Source organism: Vanessa cardui, chromosome 6, assembly GCF_905220365.1.
Source record: "Vanessa cardui chromosome 6, ilVanCard2.1, whole genome shotgun sequence".
In the NCBI taxonomy this organism is placed as follows: domain Eukaryota; kingdom Metazoa; phylum Arthropoda; class Insecta; order Lepidoptera; family Nymphalidae; genus Vanessa; species Vanessa cardui.
Genome location: NC_061128.1, coordinates 2,051,558 through 2,075,832, shown reverse-complemented (window position 1 = coordinate 2,075,832; position 24,275 = coordinate 2,051,558). Strand labels below are relative to the sequence as shown.

At 32.0% G+C, this 24,275-nt stretch overlaps 2 protein-coding genes across 2 annotated transcripts; one reads left to right on the top strand and one right to left on the bottom strand.

Annotated features, from left to right (window-relative positions):
- The first annotated feature begins 6,844 nt into the window (after window positions 1–6,844).
- On the top strand, window positions 6,845–18,078 carry LOC124530665 (X-linked retinitis pigmentosa GTPase regulator-like). The gene is made up of 8 exons (XM_047104916.1): window positions 6,845–6,926; window positions 14,055–14,180; window positions 14,529–14,684; window positions 14,823–14,978; window positions 15,443–15,595; window positions 16,059–16,382; window positions 16,495–17,622; window positions 17,966–18,078. The coding sequence occupies exons 1-8, from the start codon at window positions 6,908–6,910 to the stop codon at window positions 18,076–18,078; spliced, it is 2,175 nt and encodes a 724-aa protein (XP_046960872.1). The 5' UTR covers window positions 6,845–6,907.
- On the bottom strand, window positions 17,624–23,739 carry LOC124530664 (eukaryotic translation initiation factor 4E1-like). Its single transcript, XM_047104915.1, has 5 exons — window positions 23,590–23,739; window positions 19,987–20,165; window positions 19,520–19,694; window positions 19,177–19,261; window positions 17,624–18,840 (listed from the first exon to the last, which is right to left on the bottom strand). Exons 1-5 carry the CDS (start codon window positions 23,611–23,613, stop codon window positions 18,707–18,709), a joined length of 597 nt encoding a protein of 198 aa, XP_046960871.1. The 5' UTR covers window positions 23,614–23,739; the 3' UTR covers window positions 17,624–18,706.
- Between the last annotated feature and the right edge of the window lie 536 nt (window positions 23,740–24,275).

Here is a 24,275-nt window from a genome sequence, read left to right as displayed (position 1 = left end):
TGCCCATCCCGAGTTGAGATAGATGCGAAGAGAGAACCTAAAATTAAAAAAAAAAAAAAAAAAAAAAGCTGATTGAAGTTCTCAAGACAGCTGTCAGCTGTCAGATGACTAGAAGGCACATGGTCCTGAATTGAGGCTCTTCTACCAATGCCCTCTAACGCCTCAGCAATGACTTTTTTAAAGGACTAAGAGGTAGAGTTATAATTAAAGCCCAACCCGATCGGCAGTGTTCCCACTTTCGATGTTACTCTGATTTACAAAAGCAAAAACAAGGAAACAAGGCTGAGAGCTACGAATACGGGATGAACCTTACCCTTAAGCAACACTTCGATGACAAAAATGGGAACAATGTTCGGATCATCTGGCGATAAACAAATCTGCATGGGAGCAGATTATCGGATTATATTTATTGTAAGATGCAAAGACGGACCGCATCCTATCCTAATCCGCTGACTTGTAGTGCAGCTCTCAAAACGAGGCAGCGTGCACGCTGATACTACTGGAGAGTTAAATCGGACATCCGGAGTTCTTATCGGTTGAAATGTGGCAGCTTAGCCGGCTTTACGCCGATTTTTACTAATTTTTACTTGATATTGTTATAATAACTAGTCTCACATATATCATTACTCTATACTGTTAGACTATCCGGCACAGACACTACTCATACAAAGCCATTTTGCGTGTAAATTAAATCATTTATTTGATAACACCGACAATTATTTTTTGACTAGTTAGTCATATTTCTAATAGTTTTCATGTGAAATATGAAATAAAAGTACCCTTAACAAAACATAATGATTTAGTATATAAGTATTTTTTAAGCACTAGAAAGCTTATCAAGCGATCGTATAAAATTAATTTCACCATTACAACTCCTAAAACTTTAATTATTAAAATATAAATGTACAAGGCCAGTCTGAGCTTAATACGCAAGGCAATAAACTTGAAATATGATTAAAATGTCAAAAGTAAATGAAATAACTACGTAGATTATTCACAAAATAAATTTAACGTAAGCTTCTAATTTTGGCAAAACTAAAAGAACAAGTAAAAAAGCAACTAACGTTAAATGAAGTGACTGATTTATGATAAGAATAACCATGTATAAACATATATACCTATAGTTTTGACTAAGATTGTACTAAGAAAAACATGAATGAATTATAAAAACATAAATAGTATTACTCAATATTATAATAGATAAATAGACGATAAAAGTAGAGTTAATAATCGTTGACTTTAAGGCAGTATAATGCAAGTATAATTATATAAAATTGATTGGTATTTGATTGATATAAGTTTGTGTTCCAAATTTCTTGTCGGTTTTTCTAACAAGAAGAAATTCCGAAACGAGTATGAGATCACGAATCACCGTCGCTGATGAGAATCGCCGTTTAACACTGCGCTCTGTCGATCATAGAGGACGAGGAGGAAGAAAATTAACTAGCGAATAACTTCATAATCTATTTTTATGAAAGAATATACAAATAAGTGGAACAAGGTGCCTCCTCATGGTAAGTGGTCATAATTGTCCTTAGACATTGACCATATATATCTACTAAATCTTGGGAACTAAGATGTTATGTCCCTTATATCTGTAGTTACACTGGTTCACTCACATTTCAAGCCAAAACACAACTATATTAACAATGCCGCTATTTCTATGTTATACTAATATAATAAGTAGTACTGAATATATTATGAAAAACACACGTGATATTTAGGCAATGTCTAAACGATATCGCATTACCAAGCTACCTGACTCATACCGAAATGCGAAAATGTGTTTATAACTAGATTAAAATAATTGAAATTAAAGAATTACACAACTGATGACCTTAAATGTAGGGTAACGCAATAAATAGGTCATATATACAGAGCAATTACCAGCGATTAGCTTTACCTCCGACAAACTAACGCGTGTAAACTTTCACTAAGACGCGTATATTGTGTTAGCAAAGATTTTCTACCTAAGAGGAAATAATCTAAAAAAAAATCATTTAAAAATCCTAAACTTCAATTATTTAATTAAATTCGCAAGAAGTGAATATAATAATTTTATATCCTGACTAATCAAAACATATTATTTTAATATTATAGTGCATAAGGGGACTCTCTATACTTTTTTCAATTTTTAAATTTATAGTTAAGTTTGTGTCTTGTATTATTAGTTCTAACTTAACCTATAGCCTATTCGAACCGCGAAAGGACAAACGCTAAATAAACAATACTGGACATCGAATCGGCGCGACATCATTGGTCGAGAGCTTTAATAATCCATAATATTCATAATGGATTTTCGAAAAACATAAACGTAATACGATTGGTAGACATAATTAATTCTGAAAATACTAATTTAGTATTATTATTATTTTTAGAAATGCCAAACTATGTTATAAAGACAATTGTTATCTTTTGTTTTCTGGTTTTAATCTGTTGGGTTATATTTAAAAATAACTAAAAAAAATCTCTAAATATAAAAATGACATATCATTATAAAAATAAAAAAATAAACTTTAATGACTTAAGGATTACATTACAAACAAGTTGCAAGGGCCCCTGTACTAGGTGCAAACCCGTATATGTAATATAATAATGATAAATAAATAAATGGGTGGACATTATGTAATATAATAATGAGAATAAAAGTTTGTATCAAAGAACTAAAAAAGAATATTAATTTTTTCGTAAAAAATAATCATTGAAGTCAATCCTTCGTACAACATGTAACGGGTATAATTTCAGTTGTGCATATAACAATAATATATCGTAAATACGATAAAGATCTCGCGTGACGTTTATGACTACAGGATTACTTCAATTTACTGTATTCTATCAAATGTTTCAGTTTTTGCTGTTTCTGTGTGTAAATAAATATGGTACACATTTCATATGTATTAATTCGTATATGAGGACTAGCCGAGCCAGACCTTCGGCTATAATATATTATCCTAAGTTATAGAAATAAATGAAATTTTATGTAGTTATAAATAAATTCACGACTGGCCATCGAACTTGGCACCCATTTAGATCTCACTTCTTTTGTCGTTGAAGTCAACAACCAACGTTTATATCATAATATTGAACTTGGCTCTCATATTACGTTTATGTTTTTGATGGGATTACTTCATTTTACTGTATTCTATCAAATGTTTCAGTTTTTGCTATTTCTGTGTGAAAATAAAAATAAAAACATATTTCATTAGAAAAATAATTGAGCTGCACAATTATTTTATGCATTAATAATAATGTATTTCTAACCCAAGAGAAACTTTAAAGATTTCAATAATGACAAGCATTTGGGAGTTATTGTAAAATTATTCCCGAAAGCTTGTCCTTGCTAAAATAATTGAACCAATGTTAATTGCCAAATTATCATTATTTTATAACATGCCCAGGTACTATAATGCGTATCATAATTAAATGACACAATCGCGAACTCAAGACTATTTCTAATTTAAAATTATATCTACCAAATCACTGCTCCTTTGTTTTATTCGCACAAAAACTACAAATATGCGAAGTGTTGGATGTTCCAAAAGCTTAAACGTATCTACTAGTGAAGGTGTCACTATTAGTTTGCGAACATAGCGTAACCTTAGAATCGTATCACAATATACGAATATCTCATGTTTTGTGCTTACGATCAAAAAATCAAAATCAAAATAAACTATATTCAAGTAGGCTTTTATAAGCACTTTTGTATCGTCATTTTACAATTAAGTGAAGCTACCACCGGTTCGGAAAGTAGATTCTACCAAGAAGAACCGGCAAGAAACTCAGTAGTTACTCTTTTTTAACATTTAAAAAATACAACGTCATGTTAATTAAATACAAATATTTTAATTAATGTATCCTGCTTGGAAGTCAACAAAATCATTCCAATTAATATTTCTGTTAGTATTCATGTACACTTTTTTTACTTCTTGATAGGGTTTTGGGCAAGTCTGGGTAGGTCGTCATAAATTTTACCACCAAGCAGCAGTATTTTGTATCATTGTGTTTCGGTTTTAAGGGTAAGTGAGTCAGTGTAACAAAAGACACAAGGGACATAACATCTTAGCGCCCAAGGTTGGTGGCGTATTGGCATTAAAAGGAATGCTTAATATTTCTTACAGCGCTAATATCTATAGCCGGTGGTGACCCATAGTCCCTTGCATTGCACAAATTGGATACTGTGACATCTTGAACTACCAAATCTTAAGTGTACCATTACATCGCCATTGCACCACCACCAACGGAAACGATGACATTGTATTCCATGTCCTAATACTGACAATTACTGACTGAACTACAAAGTTGAACATACCTATGTGATACAAAAAACACGCAAATGCTCTTTGATTAGCCTCTTCAAATATCTTGCTTGAAGAATGTTAGCGCTACGCTACGTAGCGCGTAGCAAAGCGTCAGACTTACTCGCGATCACAACACACAGTAATTATTCGAATTTCCGTAGTTCAAATAAGTTCTATAACATGATTAAAAGATACATTTGCGATCTCACGATTGCGATACGGTTTTACTTGTTCGCACCAAAAATATAATATGTTAATATCCAATTCAAGTCATTGTCCAAATTGTTTTATCGTAATATAATTACTTATGACCATCTATAATTGACCATTAGTAAGAAAGTGTAATACTTCTAATATTAAATAAAGTAATTTGAGTTTGAGTAGCTGTCAAAAAATTTTATAATAAAATTAAAACATTATAAAATTTAAGTATACATAAAAAAAGTTTTTACTTTGTAAAATTTCTCTAGTAATTCAAATTTGTAACCTACTGTATCAAAGCTGCAACGAATTTTTTAGGTCATTGACATTTCATTGATCATTGATTTTTTACACCAAAAGCCGTTGAGTAGTTATTTGTGAGATATTGATATGATTAAAAATCCAGCAGCTGAATATGCGAAAGTCTTACTAAATATAAATAATTTTATAAACAAATTACTTAATTTAAAAACAAACGAATGATTGCTTTAAATATCTATAAATCCTGGCACATATTGTTCAATAACAAACAAACACAATTAAACTGTATTACTAAAAATACCTAAATGTATAACCTCTAAATTACATGATGGAATATATAAAAAAATTATAAATACTATAAAAATTTGTCAGGTGCATAACCTAAGAGAATTTAACACCAATTTGTGTACGGTTGATTTAAATATTTTAGTAATCCGTTAAGGGTGGCAATGACCTTCATAATGCCTTTCTTCTGAATGTACTGAATCTCGAATCTTTTTACTATAACTCCAACAAAATACATTTGTTATATACATTCGTAGCACTGCATCATTTAACGCAGATTTATCTATTATTTTTAATAAGTATATAAACAATACGCCGAATGAAAAAAATACCAGTTACCTACCTGACTCATAACTATGACATCAACAGAACTAATTAGCTAAGTAAAACTTTGAATTGAACAAAAATGCCATATTTCAATCGATACATATTTATTGGTATCATCCTTTACAGCGTGACAGCAATCGCGAACTAATGGTTCGGGTCAAGGCTTATAACGTAATCGAAGTGAATGACTGATATATGGTACAGATTTAATGATATTAAAAATCTTATATTTAATCTCTCTAGTTGTGGAAAGATTTATTTTTATTTATAATACACACAAACTGGATAATGTGACATCTTGAACTACCAAATCTTAAGTGTACCGTTACACTACAATGTCCTAATACTGACAATTACTTACTGAACTTCAAAGTTGAACAAGACACTACTAAGTAGTGCAAGTAGAAATGAAAGAATTAAAAGTGTTTATTAGTAGATTTTAATAATATAAATGTGAAAGTACTAAAGTTATTAATTGCGGGATATTTACACGAGACTCGTGAACAAGGCATTCGTAGATAATGTCGAAATATCGAGCTCCACCGATTAAAAATAAAAAAACATGGTAAATATCCCGGAATTAATAACTTTAGTAATAAAAATTACCGTGTTAATTTAAAATGTGAAAATAACTCTGTCTGTGTGTGTCTGTCACACTTTCACGACCAAAACGCTGAAGCGAATTTGATGAAATTTGGTATGAAGCAAACCTGATCTCCAAGTAAGGACATAGGCTACTTTTTGCCTAATACATAATAACCAAGGCCTTAAAATGCGAGCGAATCCGCGGGCAACCACTAGTGGGTAAAATATATACGCGATGGGAATGCTGTTACCGACCAAACCATACCGCTAAATAAAAACTCTCAATTATATGTATTCTGTGTCAAGTAAATACTAAACCAAACTTAATCACTGTGGAAAATTTAGTTTCAAATAAATATAATATAATTATAACTTCATAATATTTCTTTACCCTATTAGCCGTTTTATATTATTAAAGTTAAGTCTTACAGACAGTGATGTTTGAAGTATTAAAATGTAGAAAGCAAATACACAATACGTTGGTAATTAGAGCCATTTATTAGTGACAGTAGCTGTAGTGTTTGCAAATAGAATTAACGACTACACAAAGAAAATAACCAATTTCAATGTATGGTTTTAAGCGAAATTTATTTTACAAAATGTAACAATATTACTAATAAGAATTCACTTAATTTTGCTTCATTCTTGAACTTGAATGAACTACACTTAAAAATAATAGTAATAATGTAGATACATATATGTTATTCAAGTTGCGAGTAAATCAGTAAGTATGTACAAATGACGCTGATGACCTGCAACTAGTAATGTTGTCCAATTACAAATGAAACTCATAAATAACATTGTAAGCTTTTCTCGCAGCCCTATTTCCATATACCACCACTAGTGGTGTGCGGCACGTGGCCAGTGGTCAGTAGTCGCGTCGCGGACCGGTCGATCCGTGGACATGTACACCTAGTGAGCTGCCGACACGGAGTACCTCTTCTGACGCCATGACTGAGGATATTCCAGGTTATTCTTTTTTTAAATTATTTGTCACAGATAGAATATTTAGATTTTATTTTAATTTCAATAGAATTTGCAATTATATGTGTGTACCTATGTGAAAAAGTGTTTTGATTAAATCTAAGTTATGAACGATGGAGGGATGAATGAATAACTTCTTTATGAGGAATATGATTTATTTTAAACTTATTCATGCAAAGATTAATTATTTTTGCGTATTACCTGATATTGACGTGTATAAAGTGAAATGGAACTGTTTTCTAATGATATTTATAGTTTCCTCAACTGGTAATTACTATCGATTTTTTTCTAGGTAAGAGGGCCGTGTTTTGTAAACAAATTATTTTTGAAGCATTTTTTTTTGTACAGTTGCTTGTTCATGTAGACATTATGACAATGCATTTTCTGTATTTTAAATTTTCATTACATTTTAAAATTAGTAAGCCGGTGTCAGCTTCATGATTTAACAAGCTTGTTATTTGACAATTTAAAAGCTTAAAGATATAAACATTTTTTTTATAATATTGATTTGATTGTTAATAAGAGAACATAATCAGCTCTCATCGTCTTAAATAATGTGATATAAAATTAAAAACAACGACATATTACTTCGTGCAATACCTTTAGACCTTTAAAAGATATTTTTCGTATTTACTACATTTTATTTCATACAAGTGATTTTCAACCGACTTCCAAAAGGAGGAGGTTATCAATTCGTCTGTATTTTTTTTTTTTTTTTTTTTTTTATGTTTGTTACCTCATAACTTTTCACTGGGTGGACCGATTTTGATAAATTTTTTTTTGTTTGAAAGGTAGTGCTTCCCGTGGGGTCCCATTTTTTTATTTTTTTTTTCCGATGATGGTATCCATGTGAAAACGACATAAGTCTTAAATTTGCATTATGTATATGCGCGACAAATAGGTGAATAACTGAAAATCACGTTAACCAATTTTGATAATTCTTTTTTTATTATAAAATATATACTTCAAGGGTAATTTGGTGAAAGTTTGGTAAGGTTCTGAGCACAGGATCCATGACAAAGTAACGGAACGGAAGGGAACGGAACAATTCTGAGGAGCACGTTAGCGATACTCGGTCGAATCTTTTATTTATAGGTTATTTGGATATTTGAGTCACCTTCCGTAATGTGGTTATGTTTATGTAATTATCATAGTCGAATATTATAATCAACTAGCTACCCACCCTGGCTTCGCACGGGTGCAATACTGATACTAAATATACTACAGAATTTGTTTATATACGACATCACATCGCAAACTTCTAAAATTATCAGTGTTTCTTTACTACACTCAGCGGCACAGAATGTGGCCCAAACACATAATGTGGTTAAACATCAAAATTAAACACGAAATAGGGGTATTTTTTTTTTGTACATAAAATTTAAAGGTATTAAAGTGGATATTTAGTAAAAAAAAAGTAATACCTCAATTAATTAATTTTTTATCTTAAAAATAACAAAAAACTCTAAAATTGGAAAAAAATAAACAAAAGAAAGTTTTAAAAAAAATTACAAAAACTTACGGGACTTAAAATTAATACCGGGTATTGCCTCCTCTAGCCTTGATGACTGCCTGCATGCGATCAGGCATGGATTTAATAATGTTTTTTATGTCAACCTGGGGTATTTCTTCCCAGGCGGTTATCAAGGCGGTTTTTAAATCACTGATAGACTCTGGAGGGTTGATGCTGGATCTGATGCGTCTTTTAAGCATGTCCCATACATGTTCTATTGGATTTAAATCCGGACTTCGTGCTGGCCAGTCCAATTTTGAAATTCCTACCTCCGATAGGTAGCTATTCACGCAAAATGCTGTGTGAGGTCGCGCATTATCGTGCATTAAAAGAAATTCCTGGCTTCCAATAAATTCCATGTATGGTAGAACATGTTCTTGGAGGACCTCTTCGATGTATCGCACTGCTGTTAAGCGACCTTCGATTATTGTTAACTCCGTACGTGCGTCTGAACTTATTCCTGCCCAGACCATAACAGAGCCACCATAAAAACTTACTGTTTGCCAGGTAGTGGTGGGTAAAAACCTTTCTCCTCGCCTTCTCCACACACGTTCGCGACCATCTGGATGCCTTAAGGCTACTCTGCATTCATCGGTCCTCAGAACCTTAGCCCACTGCTCGTGAGTCCAATTAGCGTGTTCGCGAGCGAATTGAAGTCGAGCTACACGATGGTGTCGGAGCAGTTCTGGACCTCGTGCTGGTCTTCGGGAACGCAAGTTTTGTTCCTCCATTCTTCTTCTTATTGTTCGCTCACTTACACGGACGCCTCTTGTCGTTTGTAGACGCTGCATTATTTCACCCGCAGTAAGGAAACGATTTCTCAATATTGCGAGGATGATAAATCGGTCATCTCGAGCTGATGTGCATCTGATATTGCCACTTCCTGGTCTCTTCGTGTATAGGCCGGTCTCATCGTATCTTTTTAGGGCATATCTTAGAGTTGTACGTGGTACATTTAAAGATACAGCGATTTCACGCTGCGTTAAACCTTGACTTCGAAGTAACACAGCTTGAGCGATTTGTGCTGAACTTAAGGCCATAGTTTTCAGTTTTTAGTAAGAAAAATGACTAAAGATTAAATTAAAAATAAAACAATAAGGGTTAAATGCACGACCGTTTGAATATCGAACTTTAACTCAACTGAGTTTTGGGCGTTTTTACACTTAATAACGTTAAGTGTCACTTACGTTAAACAAATAACCTTTTTTTATAACTTTGAAACTCATAAATTAACAAAAACTAACGCTACGATACGCTGCCACTTAAAATTCTCATACGCAACATCAAAATTGCATGTTATAAGAATTTTAGAGTTTGGGCCACGTTTTCTGCCGCTGAGTGTATATTGTTCATGTTTTATATACACAAACCTTCCCCTTGAATCACACTATATTTTAAAAAAAACCGCATCAAAATCCGTTGCGTAGATTTAAAGATATAGGGACAGAGAAAGAGACTTTGTTTTATACTATGTAGTGATGGAACTCCTATACGGCTCGCAGTTAGGGTGCGATATGGGGCAGAATTTCTCACTATCTTTAATCAAATTTTGTGTATGTGATGTGATGTCATATGATGTACGAAATAAAGTTGGTCTTTTTCAAAGTTTTTTTGCTGAGTTCGATTACAGCTCTTTCGAGGGATCCTTGTAGTTTACGCCGCGTGACGTATTAAATCCGCATTTTCGAAAGTCTATTTTTGCTTTATTCGCAAGTTTCCTTTGAAATTGTCCTCGAAGTAGTTTCTGACTCATATAAAAGGACGTTTAATCTATCCATATTAAAAAAAATTAGTTAGTCAACATCAGCTTCACTTAAAATCAAAAAAAAAAATAAAATTTTAACAAAAAGAAAAACCGACTTCAAACAAAACAGTATTTTAAAACAAATGAATATGCACGAAAAAGTAATAAAAATAATTGCGTATTCAACATATTTTTTAGAGTCTTACTAAGTTAAATGAAATGAAAAATATTAGACTACTTAAAAGTCGATTAACGATTATATCATGTAGTTATAATTATTGTTATATTTGGAGTCGGTGTCAGCCAATAAAACCCTACAGTATATCTATCAAAAAACAATACGAGAATACTTTGACAAATATGTGTTTTACAAATTAGCTTTTACACAATAATATACTGGATCAATCAAGGGGGTATCGCTTCTTTCTTTTGATTGTTGGGGCAAGGGCACCGTGGCTGACACCGGCTCCAAATATACCAATAACTAAAACTACATGATATAATCGTTAATCGACTTTTAAGTAGTCTAATATTTTTCATTTCATTTAACTTAGTAAGACTCTAAAAAATATGTTGAATACGCAATTATTTTTATTACTTTTTCGTGCATATTCATTTGTTTTAAAATACTGTTTTGTTTGAAGTCGGTTTTTCTTTTTGTTAAAATTTTATACCCAACGTTGTCATAGACAGTAATATTCTTTTGAAAACCGTTTTTTTTTTCAATACTTAACTTTACTAGAGTTAATATTAGTATATATTTTAGAAGCGGAATCATGTTTCATCCATATAGCAGTGAAACATGCAATTTCACATTATATGCTACAGTATTGTAATTCTTACTACTCTACTATTAGTATGAATTTCCATTAATTGTAAATGTGCATTATTATTTAACAACCTTATTCTTTGGTGTGTATTTCATATATTCATGTCTAAAATGCTAATCAAATTTTATTTCATGTAAAGACAACTGTTTGAATAAGCGATTCAATGGTTCGGCAGAAAAACTAACCGCTACGATTTATTTTACATACTATAGGTTGTTAAGTAAGACAAAACATAAATTACACAACTATCCGGCACGCAAGACATCCGTACCTAGATACATACGCAAATATATTATGTGCACTATTTATGTACACCATCAAATAGTAAAGGTTAGAAAATATTAACTTTGACCATAAATAAAATGGATTAAAGAAACTACACATATACAATAGCGGAAACAGGTTCATGAAAAATTTCAGTAGGCACATTAAATATTATAAAAAAGGTATTTTAGATACCAAATCTTATAATTACTACTTAAATTGCCTGCTCTGACCTTGAGAAATATATTAGGACTATAGATTGTACATAGCAAAGATATAATCTAGCGACTAATTTGTATACCAAACACAACTAGCTACTAAAGATTTAAATTGGGTGTCAAGTGTGGCAGCGCCCCTAACACTCACGATATATGCAACAGCTACGTCTTACCAGTACACAATGAATGTAGTCTGTTATTTATCGCTTGTGGGTTCGCTGTAATTTATTAACGTTTATCTACTATGTTCACAGGAGTGACTTCGTATAATCTATCCTCTATGATGAATTATAGAGTCGCACCTAGACAGCGTAGACTGCAGCTAAACGTAACAAAAAGAATTGTCATCTTTATTTATGCCTTCCGAACAACACTGTATAGTTTTTCTTCATGCAACTTACGAGCATATGTATGTATGCATATTATTAAAATAGGTTGCACTTACGTTTTACTGAAGTAGTGGTTAGGGTCATGCAAGACTTGCATTACTGTGTGAATATTTTAGTTATGCTGTTTTTTTTTTAATTTTATCCCCACTTATTTACATCAGAGGTATCATTAACATTCTCAACAAATAGTTAAGTTTGGTAAAACGATTTGAAACATTTATTTACTTCGATACCTTACTATATTTTACACTAGCGACAACACACCAGAAACATCTAAAATTATCAGTGTTTCTTCACAATATTGTGAATTCCACTCGAATCACTCTATCTATTAAAAAAAACGCATCAAAATACGTTGCGTAATTTTAAACATCTAAGCATACATTTGGACAGATAGCGGTAAGCGACTTTGTTTTATGCTGTTATTGTAAAATAAAATAAATACATAAATTGAAGACACAAAATAGTGCAACGCTTGAATTTATTCCGAATATTTTATACAAAGTATGTAATATTTTAATAATAGGTATTTATATTTTTATTACACTATATGTTAAACTGCGAGTCATAGTTCATAACTTATAGCTCACGCGAGCATAGGTTTGTTAATTCAGAACAAAAGAAAGCTAAATTTCGGGCTCGATACCGATCTCCGGCTTCAGTATGAGTAGTCAGGCAAGGTCAAGGATAGGAAGTAACGGCCGAGCTAATGGACTTAGGCTTAAGCAGTCCTCTTATGTTCTAAGTAGAAAATTATTTATTTTATTTAGACACGCGGTATTTTTACCTACTGTGTCCTGAGAAAAAGAAATGGCTTATATTATTTTAATAATTCCTTCGATAATAATAAGACTGTTCGATATCATATATTTTGAGGCATTCTTTGTAAAGCTAAACTTACATTGACGATCCCTTAAGTAATTATATATAAGGGGTTATCAACACGGACATGTTGAGAGCAAAATGTATCTCGGCTCCTTAGTAACTCTTCTTCTTTAAATTTTGACTACCATACAACTATCCATACAGTTGAACATAATGTCTTTCTAAAATAGTTTATATTAACTAGGTATATGCTAATTATTATTATATTTTATGGTATAGGTTGGTGGACGAGCAGATGGGCCACCTGATGGTAAGTGGTCACCATCACCCATAGACAATGACGCTGTAAGAATATTAACTGTTCCTTACATCGTCAATGTGCCATCAACCTTGGGAACTAAGTTGTTATGTCCCTTGTGCCTGCAGTTACACTGGCTCACCCACCTCAACCCGGCTCAAACCGGAACACAACAATACTGAGTACTGTTATTTGGCGGTAGAATAACTGATGAGTGGGTGGTACCTACCCAGACGGGCTTGCACAAAACCCTACCACCAAGCTAATAGTTTTAATCCTTTTTTATTCAACGTTTTACAATGGGTTGGTGTCAATATTTTATTTTCATCCAACCCCATGTTCAACATTGGACAGTATTTGTCACGGAACCAATGTATTTTTTTTACTTTTACTCTCTTATAAAAGTGATTAGACCATTTGCGTAGGTATTTTATCGTAAGGTTTAATTATGGTAATTTTATAAAGAAAAGAGTAAGGACGTCATGCGAAAGGTTAAAAAGTCAATGGCAAAATAAAACTTACTTTCATGGGGCGTTGATTTATGATTCGGCCAAAACTATAATAGAAACGAAACCTTGATGATTATCACGTGAAAGTATATTTTAGTAATACTAATTTATTCCTAGATTAGAGAATAAATTATGGCATGAATGTATTGTGATGGAATGGAACATGGGAATGTTTTTTTATAGCATAGTGTATAGATAGTAAAATAACATATAATAAAAACCACGAACACTCACACCACACAATTTCGAAACTTGTTTTAGACCAACGTGGCAACTTATACAATGATAATAATTTAATCATGACAATGAATGCTAATGATGAGACTAAAACATCCCATCTGTGATATTTTATTCATAGTAATTATCCAAGTAAATTAAACCTTTTTTAATTTAAGAAGTGAAACAAGCATTTTTCATTTTTATTTTATATAATTCAAAAAGGTTGTTGTCAAAAGAGGTTAATTTTTGCGAAGCAATATAATTACAGGCGTTACTCTAATTTTTACCTATGCTTGCATTTCAGAAACCGGTGCTGTTTTTACATTCGGCAAATCTCACTTTGCCGACAATGAGCCGAGCCACTTCTTCATTAAGAATGACCCTATCGTTGCCATCTCGTGCGGGGACGAGCACAGTGCTGTCATATGTCGTTAGTCTTTTGATATATTTATAGTATAATGTTTATAAATTTATTTCTAAAACAATGGCAGGATATTGAACTTGGCCTTGATAACATAACTAAATCAAGCATCTCTAAAACACAGGATGTGTTCTTAAATCTGCAATCAATAAAATCAAACGAATGACTGCTGAATAATCAATGGTGATTATAATAACAGATAGTGGTACCAAAGACGAGGCTATGTAATATTTAATAATAATTTATCGACGCTTTTTATAAGTTTTCGTGAAATTGATATTTGATTTAGTTTATACATGTTAAAAAGCTATTAAGTTACAAATAATAAAATTAACTACACTGCTTTCTTTTTCGTAGAAAATGGTCGTGTTTTCGTTTTCGGCGCAAATGCTTGGGGTCAGCTCGGCTTAGGCCACAAAGACGAAGTGACGCGGCCCAGCTGCGTCAAGTGGCTTAAGCCTCATCGAGCGATATTCGTAGCCTGTGGGAGGGCACATACAATTTTCGTCACAGGTTTGTTTATTCATTTTGAGATTAAATTATTGCCTTAACCTTTTTCCAAATACAATAACAATAACAGAACATTGTGAATTACAACTCAATATACTTAAGTAGATTTATTAATCAACAATTATTTAAATTTGATTACAGATTCCAACACTATTTACTCTGTCGGTTGCAACGACGAAGGACAGCTTGGCACAGGTGACATGGAGCACCACAGCGTACCACAGTCCGTGAATTTGGACATTGATCAACCCATCAAGCAAGTTTCAGCAGGAAGCAATCACACAGCGTTACTTACTGGTAATGACCAAACACACGTTATCGCTTTAACAAGAATTTGTAGCAACAGAAGCCTGTAAATTCCCACTGCTGGGCTAAAGGCCTCCTCTCCCTTTTGAGGAGAAGGTTTGGAACATATTCCACCACGCTGTTCCAATGCGGGTTGGTGGAATACACATGTGGCAGAATTTCTATGAAATTTGTCACATGCAGGTTTCCTCACGATGTTTTCCTTCACTTCCTCTGAGCACGAGATGAATTATAAAGACAAATTAAGCACATGAAACAGCGGTGCTTGCCTGGGTCATCAGTCATCGGTTAAGATGCACGTGTTCTAACCACTGGACCATCTCGACTCAGAATAATTTGTAGTTTTATTATATTATTACCAGTTATATTTGTAGCTTTATTGAATATTATAATACACAGGTATAACATCCAAATGAACCTCTAAAACATAAGTACTATTTTATTTCTAAACATAGACGACGGTCGTGTTTTCGTCTGCGGTTCGAATTCAGAAGGCCAACTTGGCCTGGGTGAAGACGCTCGCTCGTGCGTCTCCTTCACCGAGCTTAAATTTATGGAGAAGATTGCATTCGTCGAATGTGGATATTATCATACTGTATTTATAACGGGTGAGTCATTACATCGCACAAATATTTAAAAGTATTATGAATATGTAATAAAAAGGTATATCGTAATTATAAATAATAAGTAAGTAACTTTTGTTACTTTAGTATTCACGTTAATGATATAATGATAGTGAAGATTATACTTCAGTATTTCCATACTTATTGACGAGAATTACTTCAGACAATCTAAGATTTCATTTTAAGCATTGATTTGCAAATCAAGTCAGTTGTTTTTGGATTTTCGAACAAATTTTGTGATTTCTGGTTGCACACTGTAATGCTTAGATCTTCTCATTTTCATTTCACTTATGCAATGCTCAAATCTCAATTGCTACAATACAGGCTAGTACTCAGAATGTGGAACCGGCATTATGTTTTTTTTTCTAAATTCAATTAAGCTGATGCTGGCAATAATAGCACAGTAGTAGTATTTACATTTTATTTCATTTTACCTCGATATTTTCAGCCAAAGGCGCAGTATTTATAACCGGGGACAATGAAAACCAAAAATTAGGTATTCCTAATATGCCAACCACCGTCTACGTTCCGCAAGTTTTACCTTTGGAAACCCAAATAAAAAGTGCATGCTGTGGCGCCAATCATACATTTCTCTTATCCATGGACGAGACAAAAATATTCGCATTTGGATCGAATGAAAAAGGTCAATTGGGCATGCCCATGGACGTGGAGAACGTCACAGAACCGACTGAAATTAATATGGAACAAATGTTTGATGGGTATCAATTAAAACTTGTGGCTTGCGGCGCTATGCATACCGCTTTCGTTACAGGTAATAGATAATTTTATACTTATAGAAATTAAAAATTTCCTTTTTATGTTCTGAACAATAAAATTTAAATTATTGTTAAAAAATACCTCAATATTTTCGAAACACTTTATAGATAATGGCTTACTTTACACTTGCGGAGAGTCACGGCACAATAAATTGTGTTTGGAAGAAGTCGACGACGCAAATAATTCAAACGAAGCACTTCCCAATCAATACGCAGCAAAGCGGGTCACCGCTATGAATGGTTTTGTAGTAGACAATGTCGCTTGCGGCGGCTGTCACACATTACTCACCGCCGTTAAAGGTTCTAACGCAGACTTCACTAACAACGATTTTAGTATAATCAGTGAGGAAAACAGACATATTTCTTTAACTGAACTTCCTCCATTACAAAAAGTTCCAACAATGAATAAAACAGATGAACACACCAAAGAAGACATAGAAAATTCAAATACAAATATAAAAAATGGTAAAGAACAAATAAACGGAAACGGTAATGAGGAAACAGGATCAATCAACTCATTAGAAGCAAACGTCAGCGATTCTCATATTGTAAATATAAATGACCTGGAAACGGATACTGGGAGTATTCATGGCATAAAAAATTTAACCATCGACGAAGATGATTCAAAAAATGAAATAGAAAAAGAAGTTGAGAATGTATTAGAATCAGTAAACACTGAAATTAAAACAGGAGAGGATAAAATCGAGAATATGACACATGTGGTGTCTGAGACAATTCAAACAAAGGCAGAAGTAGTTGAGGAAGTATTAAAGAAAACCATTGACATCAAATCTCCTGGTTTTCATTGTGACGAGAAAAAGGTTTTAGAGCTCCCTGATAAAATGTCAGAAATAACTAACTCACCACCACCAAAAACGCCTATAATACAAGATTTGTTAGATATTCCGGATATATCTCAAATGAGTCCAAATTTAAGTAAGCATAGTGATGACGGACAGAAAAGTGAAACGGGACAGTCTGAAAATGAAACCATACCCTGTGGCTCTGATAAGTCAAGTCCTCAAATGGGTAAAACTAAAACTCAAGCTGTAATGCCGATAGTAAGAAGCGACGACTACATTGATTCACACGAAGATCCAATTCATTGCGAGGACACAGACATAGTAGTCAATAAAATAGAAGAGAAAGGTCGATTCGCACGCATATTTCAATCGATTAAGGATAAAGAGAATTCCTGCATGGGTAAAGGAAAAGTTATTGAAGAAAAAGTTGTAGGTATTTATCATAAAATATATTCATTTTTCAAAAACACTTAGCCCATCACTGATGCTAACAGCTTAACAGATTGTATTTGTACTTAATTGTTGTAATAAATAATAGTGCTATTCATTTCTATAACAAACAACGTTAACGTAACATTCATTACACATATCACAAAACTCAAAAAATAACAACATTTAGACGATACAGAATTATGTACTTAAAATAACATCGAAATCGCTGAATAAGATTCTCTATCAGTTTTTTTTTTTTTGGATTTTTACATTTGAATAACTTACGCTTAGCCTAACGAATAACAAAATAATACAATAAACATTTTGTTTTGTTTTTTTTTTAGAAAATGTACACAAAGGAATAGATACTGCGGAAGAAACAGTGCACAAGGTAGAGGAGAGAGTGGAGACGGAAATTCGAAACCAAACTAATTCACGAACATGCACAATTTTATAAGCACTTTAGTATAGTCAGTGTTTGTCTTCTTAAATGTTTAACAAAAATAAAAATTTTTATTCTTACAACTACTTATAAAATTTTATTTCAACACAAAAAACATTCTAATAAAACTAATGTGTCTACTTAATCATTCTAAATAATAATATCGCGTATGCAATATAAAGTATACACCAATTCCGAATTCGGAAGTAGCAGTGCAAGAAACCTTTAATGGCCATTAATAAATACTATTATAATATTTAATGGTGACTTAAAAATAAGAAATGATTTTAAGACCTTAACTATAGAGGAACTTATGTGTATATAGTAGTTAGTATGTAGGAGAAATCTAAGACAAGACAGATTATTCGAAATTCGAAGGGTTATTAATTAACAACTTATATGTATAATTAGTATCAATGGATAATGATAATGATGACATAATAATGTTATATAAAATTTAACATTTATATAAATTTAATGTAAAAAACATTCAACAACAACAACTTCTTAAACAGACACTATCGAGATAGATTATTCGATATTATATAATCCTAAACAGTCGCGTTCTATCACAGACTAATGATGGTTTTAATACTTATTTTTTAATTATAGTTGTACTCATCGTCATAAAATTTAACAGAAGTTAAAGAGTGAATATGTTTTTATTAGAATTATGTGCGTGGAAGTTTATTTTGCTTTGAAGACTCAAATTAAATTTTAATTTTCTTCCAATTTCATCAATCGCTTTTTTGTTTCTCGAATCAGATATCCAGATACCTAAAAGTTAAAGATTATTACTTATTTTTTTTAATTAATTTTTTAACTTTTGTTTTTTTTTTATACGTAGCAACTTCGAAGTGTCTTTAGCAGCAAAAAAATTGGTACTTTAAATATTAAACCATATATTTTTGGAATATCAGAAAAAGGGCACTGCCTTTTTTTTATTTAGAACTGACCCTTCTTCGTAATTGTTGTGTAAATATTTTTGTATAAAATAATCATTAAATATATTTATTAAAAAAGTACAGTCCTCAAACCAGTTAAATAAAAGTTTACGATAAAATCTGTAATTTTACTGGATAGAAATATTAGTTAATAAATGACAGATATTACCTATCTTACTCTTCTGCCGTATATTCACAACAGCACCGCAAATAGCATCGGAATTTTCAAAATTATTACCAATCAAAAGAAGTACCTAAAACCAATAAACGTCATAATATTACACCGAGAATTGCCGGTTTGATACCATTATCAACCTACAGGCCCATGCCTGTAGGTAGGTATAGAGTAGTGAGTGGTGACCAATAAAATAGATAGTTCAAATTGTTATCTTGGTAGGCTAATGCTTCCAGTTAAAAACCTAAGACGAGCTCAAGGCACTCAATCTTGTGATAGCCTCAAACTTAAATTATAATAAGACAACTGAAAATTATTAAGTTTAAAACATACTTACCACATACAGCCACACAGCGTCAAGATCAGAGTTTTGTGTTTTTTCCAAATTAATCACCCACCGGCCACCGAATTTATTGGCTTTGTCTTCCCACATTGGACGAATATCGTCCTTGAATATGGCGTATTCTTGACCAAGATCAAGGCCACTAGGACATTTCATGTGATGATACAAACTGTTATAACACCCAATTTTATTAATAATAATATTTGATATATATAACCATATTCATATATAAAAATGTTTAAAAAATCTCTTATACCTTCTAATAACTGTTACATAAATATTGTAAAATGAGACGAATTAAGAAATGAAGCTGAAATAAAATTAATCCCAAATTGTTGGATTATATTTTAAGACCCAGAAGCGTAGCCTGTATTCATGCAACTCGCATCCTTATATAGCCAATTTAACGGCTAATAAACTGTCATATTTTCTTCTTTAAATAAAAATGTTTTAAATCTTACCTCCAATAATCTTCAACTGTGTCAAACGTAGTCAGTTTTATAAGATTTTCTTCCCAGACAGACTTTTTATTGGTAAACATCCAAAAGCTCCAACTATTATTTAAAGGGTGTTTCACTCCTTTTACTACATTGTTATTTACCACATCATTATTTTTTTCAGAATCATAATTACCAATGACCTGAAGTTATAAAACAAAGGAGGTATTATTTAAGTTAATTTCTAAAAGAAAATTAAAAATAGTTTGAGAGGAATCAGCGCAGAAATGCCGAAAATTATACGCATTTTATATTCCATATAATCAATTTTTCTTCAGTTGCTTTAATTAAATATATAGATGGGTGGTGTATCGATCTGAAGCACACTAGGCTAAACTTACGTAGCAAAACATAAATGTGTACCCGGGGATCATCTAGCCTCGTGTTAATGGTAAGGTGATCTTAGAAAGAACAAAATATCCAGCCAGAATGTATATACATATTTTTAATAAATAACGATCCAAATAATCAAAAACGGTTTTCAACCAGGTATAAAATATCGTAACGAAGCGAAACTATTATTTAAAAAAAAAATCAAATTAATCATCTTTTGTGTAATAACTGCTAGTTTCTTACTTTTTCGGATAATGATGAATGCGTATTTTAGGGCTCCTATAACTATTTTTTAACAAATATAAGGATGTTTATTTTTTTATAAAAAAAAAAATATTTACGTCTAACAAAATGCACGTTTTTGAGTGATTATTACAATGTTCCACCAAAGATAACGTAACTCAGCTCGAGGGCATCGACAAACTAAATAAGTACTTAATTATGGTAAAAAATAACGTAACCAGCATAGATCTACAATACGCCTATGTTTGCAAATGATAGAAGGATCCCCAAGGTATACCCAATTCCAAAATGTCATACATCGTAACACTAGGACGCCTTCAGTAGAGTTCATGCGCCATCTCGCACTCAAGATGTTCGCTCGAGCGGACTAGTTTGTGCCTCCGTGCTGCATGCTCGACCAGCAGAAGTACGACGTCTGTCTCAGAAAGTCCGACTATCACGTGACATCTGCTCCGTGGTAGACGTCGATGGTAGCTTCGATTAGGACAATGATAATCAACGGAGTTGACTAACAATCTGAATAAAACAGTCACCGACCGACGACCGAACGACCGACCGAAAAGGAAAAGTACCACTGTAATAGGCGTTAACTCTAAACAACAGATAAAATTTAATTGACACGGTAAGGGTATCCTCGATGCCCGTACCAAGTAGGCCTAGGAAGGTAGGAAGACTCTCTGTTGACGTACCATCTAGCAAACTCTTTATTTACAGTATATTTTAACTACTGAAACTAATCATGAATTTTATTGATTAAATATATATGATACTGTAATCGTTACAAAAGAAAAGGACATTTCAATTTCATATATTTTTGGAACCAAAATAATCATGTACCATTTCACGCTGTTTAAAATAGTATGTACTTCAAAATGTTATTTATCCTAATTAATAGCCAGAAAAACAAATATTTTGGTAAAATACACACACCTTTTCTTGGCCGAAAATGAAATTAAATTTTAAGCCTTTTTATTCCTGCAAAAAACGCTGTCAGGCATTTTGGTGATGTCACACCTGTATAAATAACAGTCCATATCCAAAAATATGACCAGCATTCATTCAGCGTGAACAGATATAAATATTTGGTGTTTTTTTCTTGGGAAAATAATAAACAGAAGTCTGGGTTACATGCAAAGAAATTTTCAACCATCATTGAATCAATATTTGGCAGCTTCGTACTATTTGCTTTTACAAATTCGGTTTGCATTTTAATAAAAATATACGTACAAATAAAATTCACTTTGATTTTTATTTTATTTAAAGTTAAATTAAATCCTTGAAGTTGATTGATCTATTAATAATAAATTAGCTGCTAACAACTTAATACTGAACTGACCATATTTGCTGATCTTACGTCACACCATGGCGACTTTGTAATTTAGTAGAATAAAATAAAGATGTGCTTTTATGACTCAAAATCTAAATATTTAAGTATATTTCTACATAAATTTTAAGTTTTATCAACTTTCATAATTTATTTCTTAATTCGTAGTTTATTTTTCACCACCGAAAGTACCCTATTATGCAGTAATCCCAAGGATGCTATGATTTAAAAACAATCGTCATCAAAAGCCTGTAAATTTCCCACTGCTGGGCTAAGGGTTTCCTCTCCCTTTGAAGAGAAGAAATGGAGCAATACACACGTGGCAGAATTTCTATTAAATTAGACACATGCAGGTTCCCTCACGATGTTTTCCTTCACCACCGAGCAATAGATAAATTATAATTATAAAATTAAGCACATGAATGTTCAGTGGTGCTTGGCTGGATTTAAATTCGCAATCATCAGTTAAGATGCACGCGTTATAACCTCTGGGTCATCTCGGCTCTAATAAAAAATAATATACCTTATGCATATCAATTATGTATATAACGTATTACATTATGAATTCCACGAGATTCAAAATTACAGAGTTGACAGCACTCATGATATCTATGAGTTGGTTAAGACTTAAAATTAATGTTGCAAAATTATCGATTGTTTGACTACCGATAGTTTCTAAATCTCCGTGAGCTCCTTAAGTAATATTTTCATATATATAGATAGCAAAAAAGTCAACCATATTATCGATACTATTAAAAGCTTAAATTAAAGGTAATGATTTTTGCCATATTACCGATAGCATCAATAATATTGCTGGTAAGAAGCTATCGATACTATTGGTAATATTGATATAAGACAATAGTATCGATACTGAACGGACTATCGATAGCAACACTACCTACAACCTACAACTATTGTCACACTCATAAAACGTAATGTAAACTGTAACAATGCTCCTTAATAGACATGGCTGCCAGATTGCATATTTTGAAACAATAAAAACGTATATAAAACGCACGCAAAACTGAAACAGAAGTTTTTCGCAGAAATACAAATAAGGTACGTGTGCGTGTACGAGCTTGGAAATTTATTTGTAGTCGAAGTAAAAAAGTTTTTAATGAGTGGCAAACAGTTAATTACACACACTAGTTTAAATTTTTATAATTGAAATCTTTAAACAAAATAAGTGTACATTCGTCTAATTCTAGCATGAGGCCTAGTGCCTGCTTGGGCGCGTCATAAAAAAACCACTATCAATATGCTTATTGCTTTCATAGTGCGCTAAATTAATTAAAATTTCAAAAAAACATCATATATTTAACTGTTACCAATGATATTCTAATAAACAGATATGTTATATCCATACTAAACAACAGAAAAAAGAGTGCCGCGCCGGGGACCGTTTATTTTTACATTTCGTTAAAAGTAAAAAGGATAAAAATCAATAAATAAAAGGTATAACTAGATGTTTTAATTACGCAAAACGTATTACTACGTAATTATGATGTATTATAACGTATTACTACGTAAAACAACTAAAGGCAAACGTCCCAGTTAGGACGTTTTCTAGTCTTCACTTTTTGCGCGTTAATAACATATCTGTTTACTACAACATCATTGACTGTTACAGGTTAATTGTAGATTATAATTATAAATACGATTCTTACCTTTTTTTCTCGTTTACCACCCATATTCACGCCTTTGTATAAAATGTAGAGATTAACAAAGGTTATGTTTTTGAATGTAACTACAGATAATTATAATTTAGTTATTCTATGCCAATACTAACTACTTTATGATTGACAATTGTGAATCCACACGATAATATAACGCTAGCTTTTTTCAAAAAATGATTAAAGGGATATCCCGTGGATGACGTTCAACAAGTGTTGCAATATTAAAAATGTATATCGAGTAATAAGCTAAAAATTACACAAAATATTCTTTCAATGAAGTATAATTTATGTAATTGTTATGACATAAAAAAATGAGTATTTTTTAATGCTTTAAAGGTCATCGTCAATCATAAACTAAGGCTCTGGAGAAAATTACACTTTACGAAAGAAAATTTTAGTTAATATTTATTGATAATTTTAATCTTTGAGTTGTTAATATTGTTTTCTCATAGGAGCAAAATTTTAAAGATTAACATTTTTTTAGTAGTCAGAATTTTTTTTCTATAATTAAAACGTAAATTTTCGAATCAAACTTATAGAATCGTGTGAATGAGAGATTGATCTTGATTTTTTTTTTTTATGAAATTTAAGTAGACATTGTAATTACCTATGAAGCATGTACATTGTACACAATGATATTCTAATAAACAGATGTGTTATATCCATACTAAACAACA

Excerpts from the sequence above, each read along its gene's own strand:
- LOC124530665 (XM_047104916.1), top strand. Across the intron at positions 15,596-16,058 it reads TCATACTGTATTTATAACGG|CCAAAGGCGCAGTATTTATA; the intron begins GTGAGTCATTAC and ends CGATATTTTCAG. Across the intron at positions 17,623-17,965 it reads TATTGAAGAAAAAGTTGTAG|AAAATGTACACAAAGGAATA; the intron begins GTATTTATCATA and ends TTTTTTTTTTAG.
- LOC124530664 (XM_047104915.1), bottom strand. The coding sequence starts at position 23,613 with ATGGGTGGTAAACGAGAAAAAAAG. Across the intron at positions 19,262-19,519 it reads ACGCTGTGTGGCTGTATGTG|GTACTTCTTTTGATTGGTAA; the intron begins GTAAGTATGTTT and ends TATTGGTTTTAG. Across the intron at positions 18,841-19,176 it reads ACGGCAGAAGAGTAAGATAG|GTATCTGGATATCTGATTCG; the intron begins GTAATATCTGTC and ends TTTAACTTTTAG.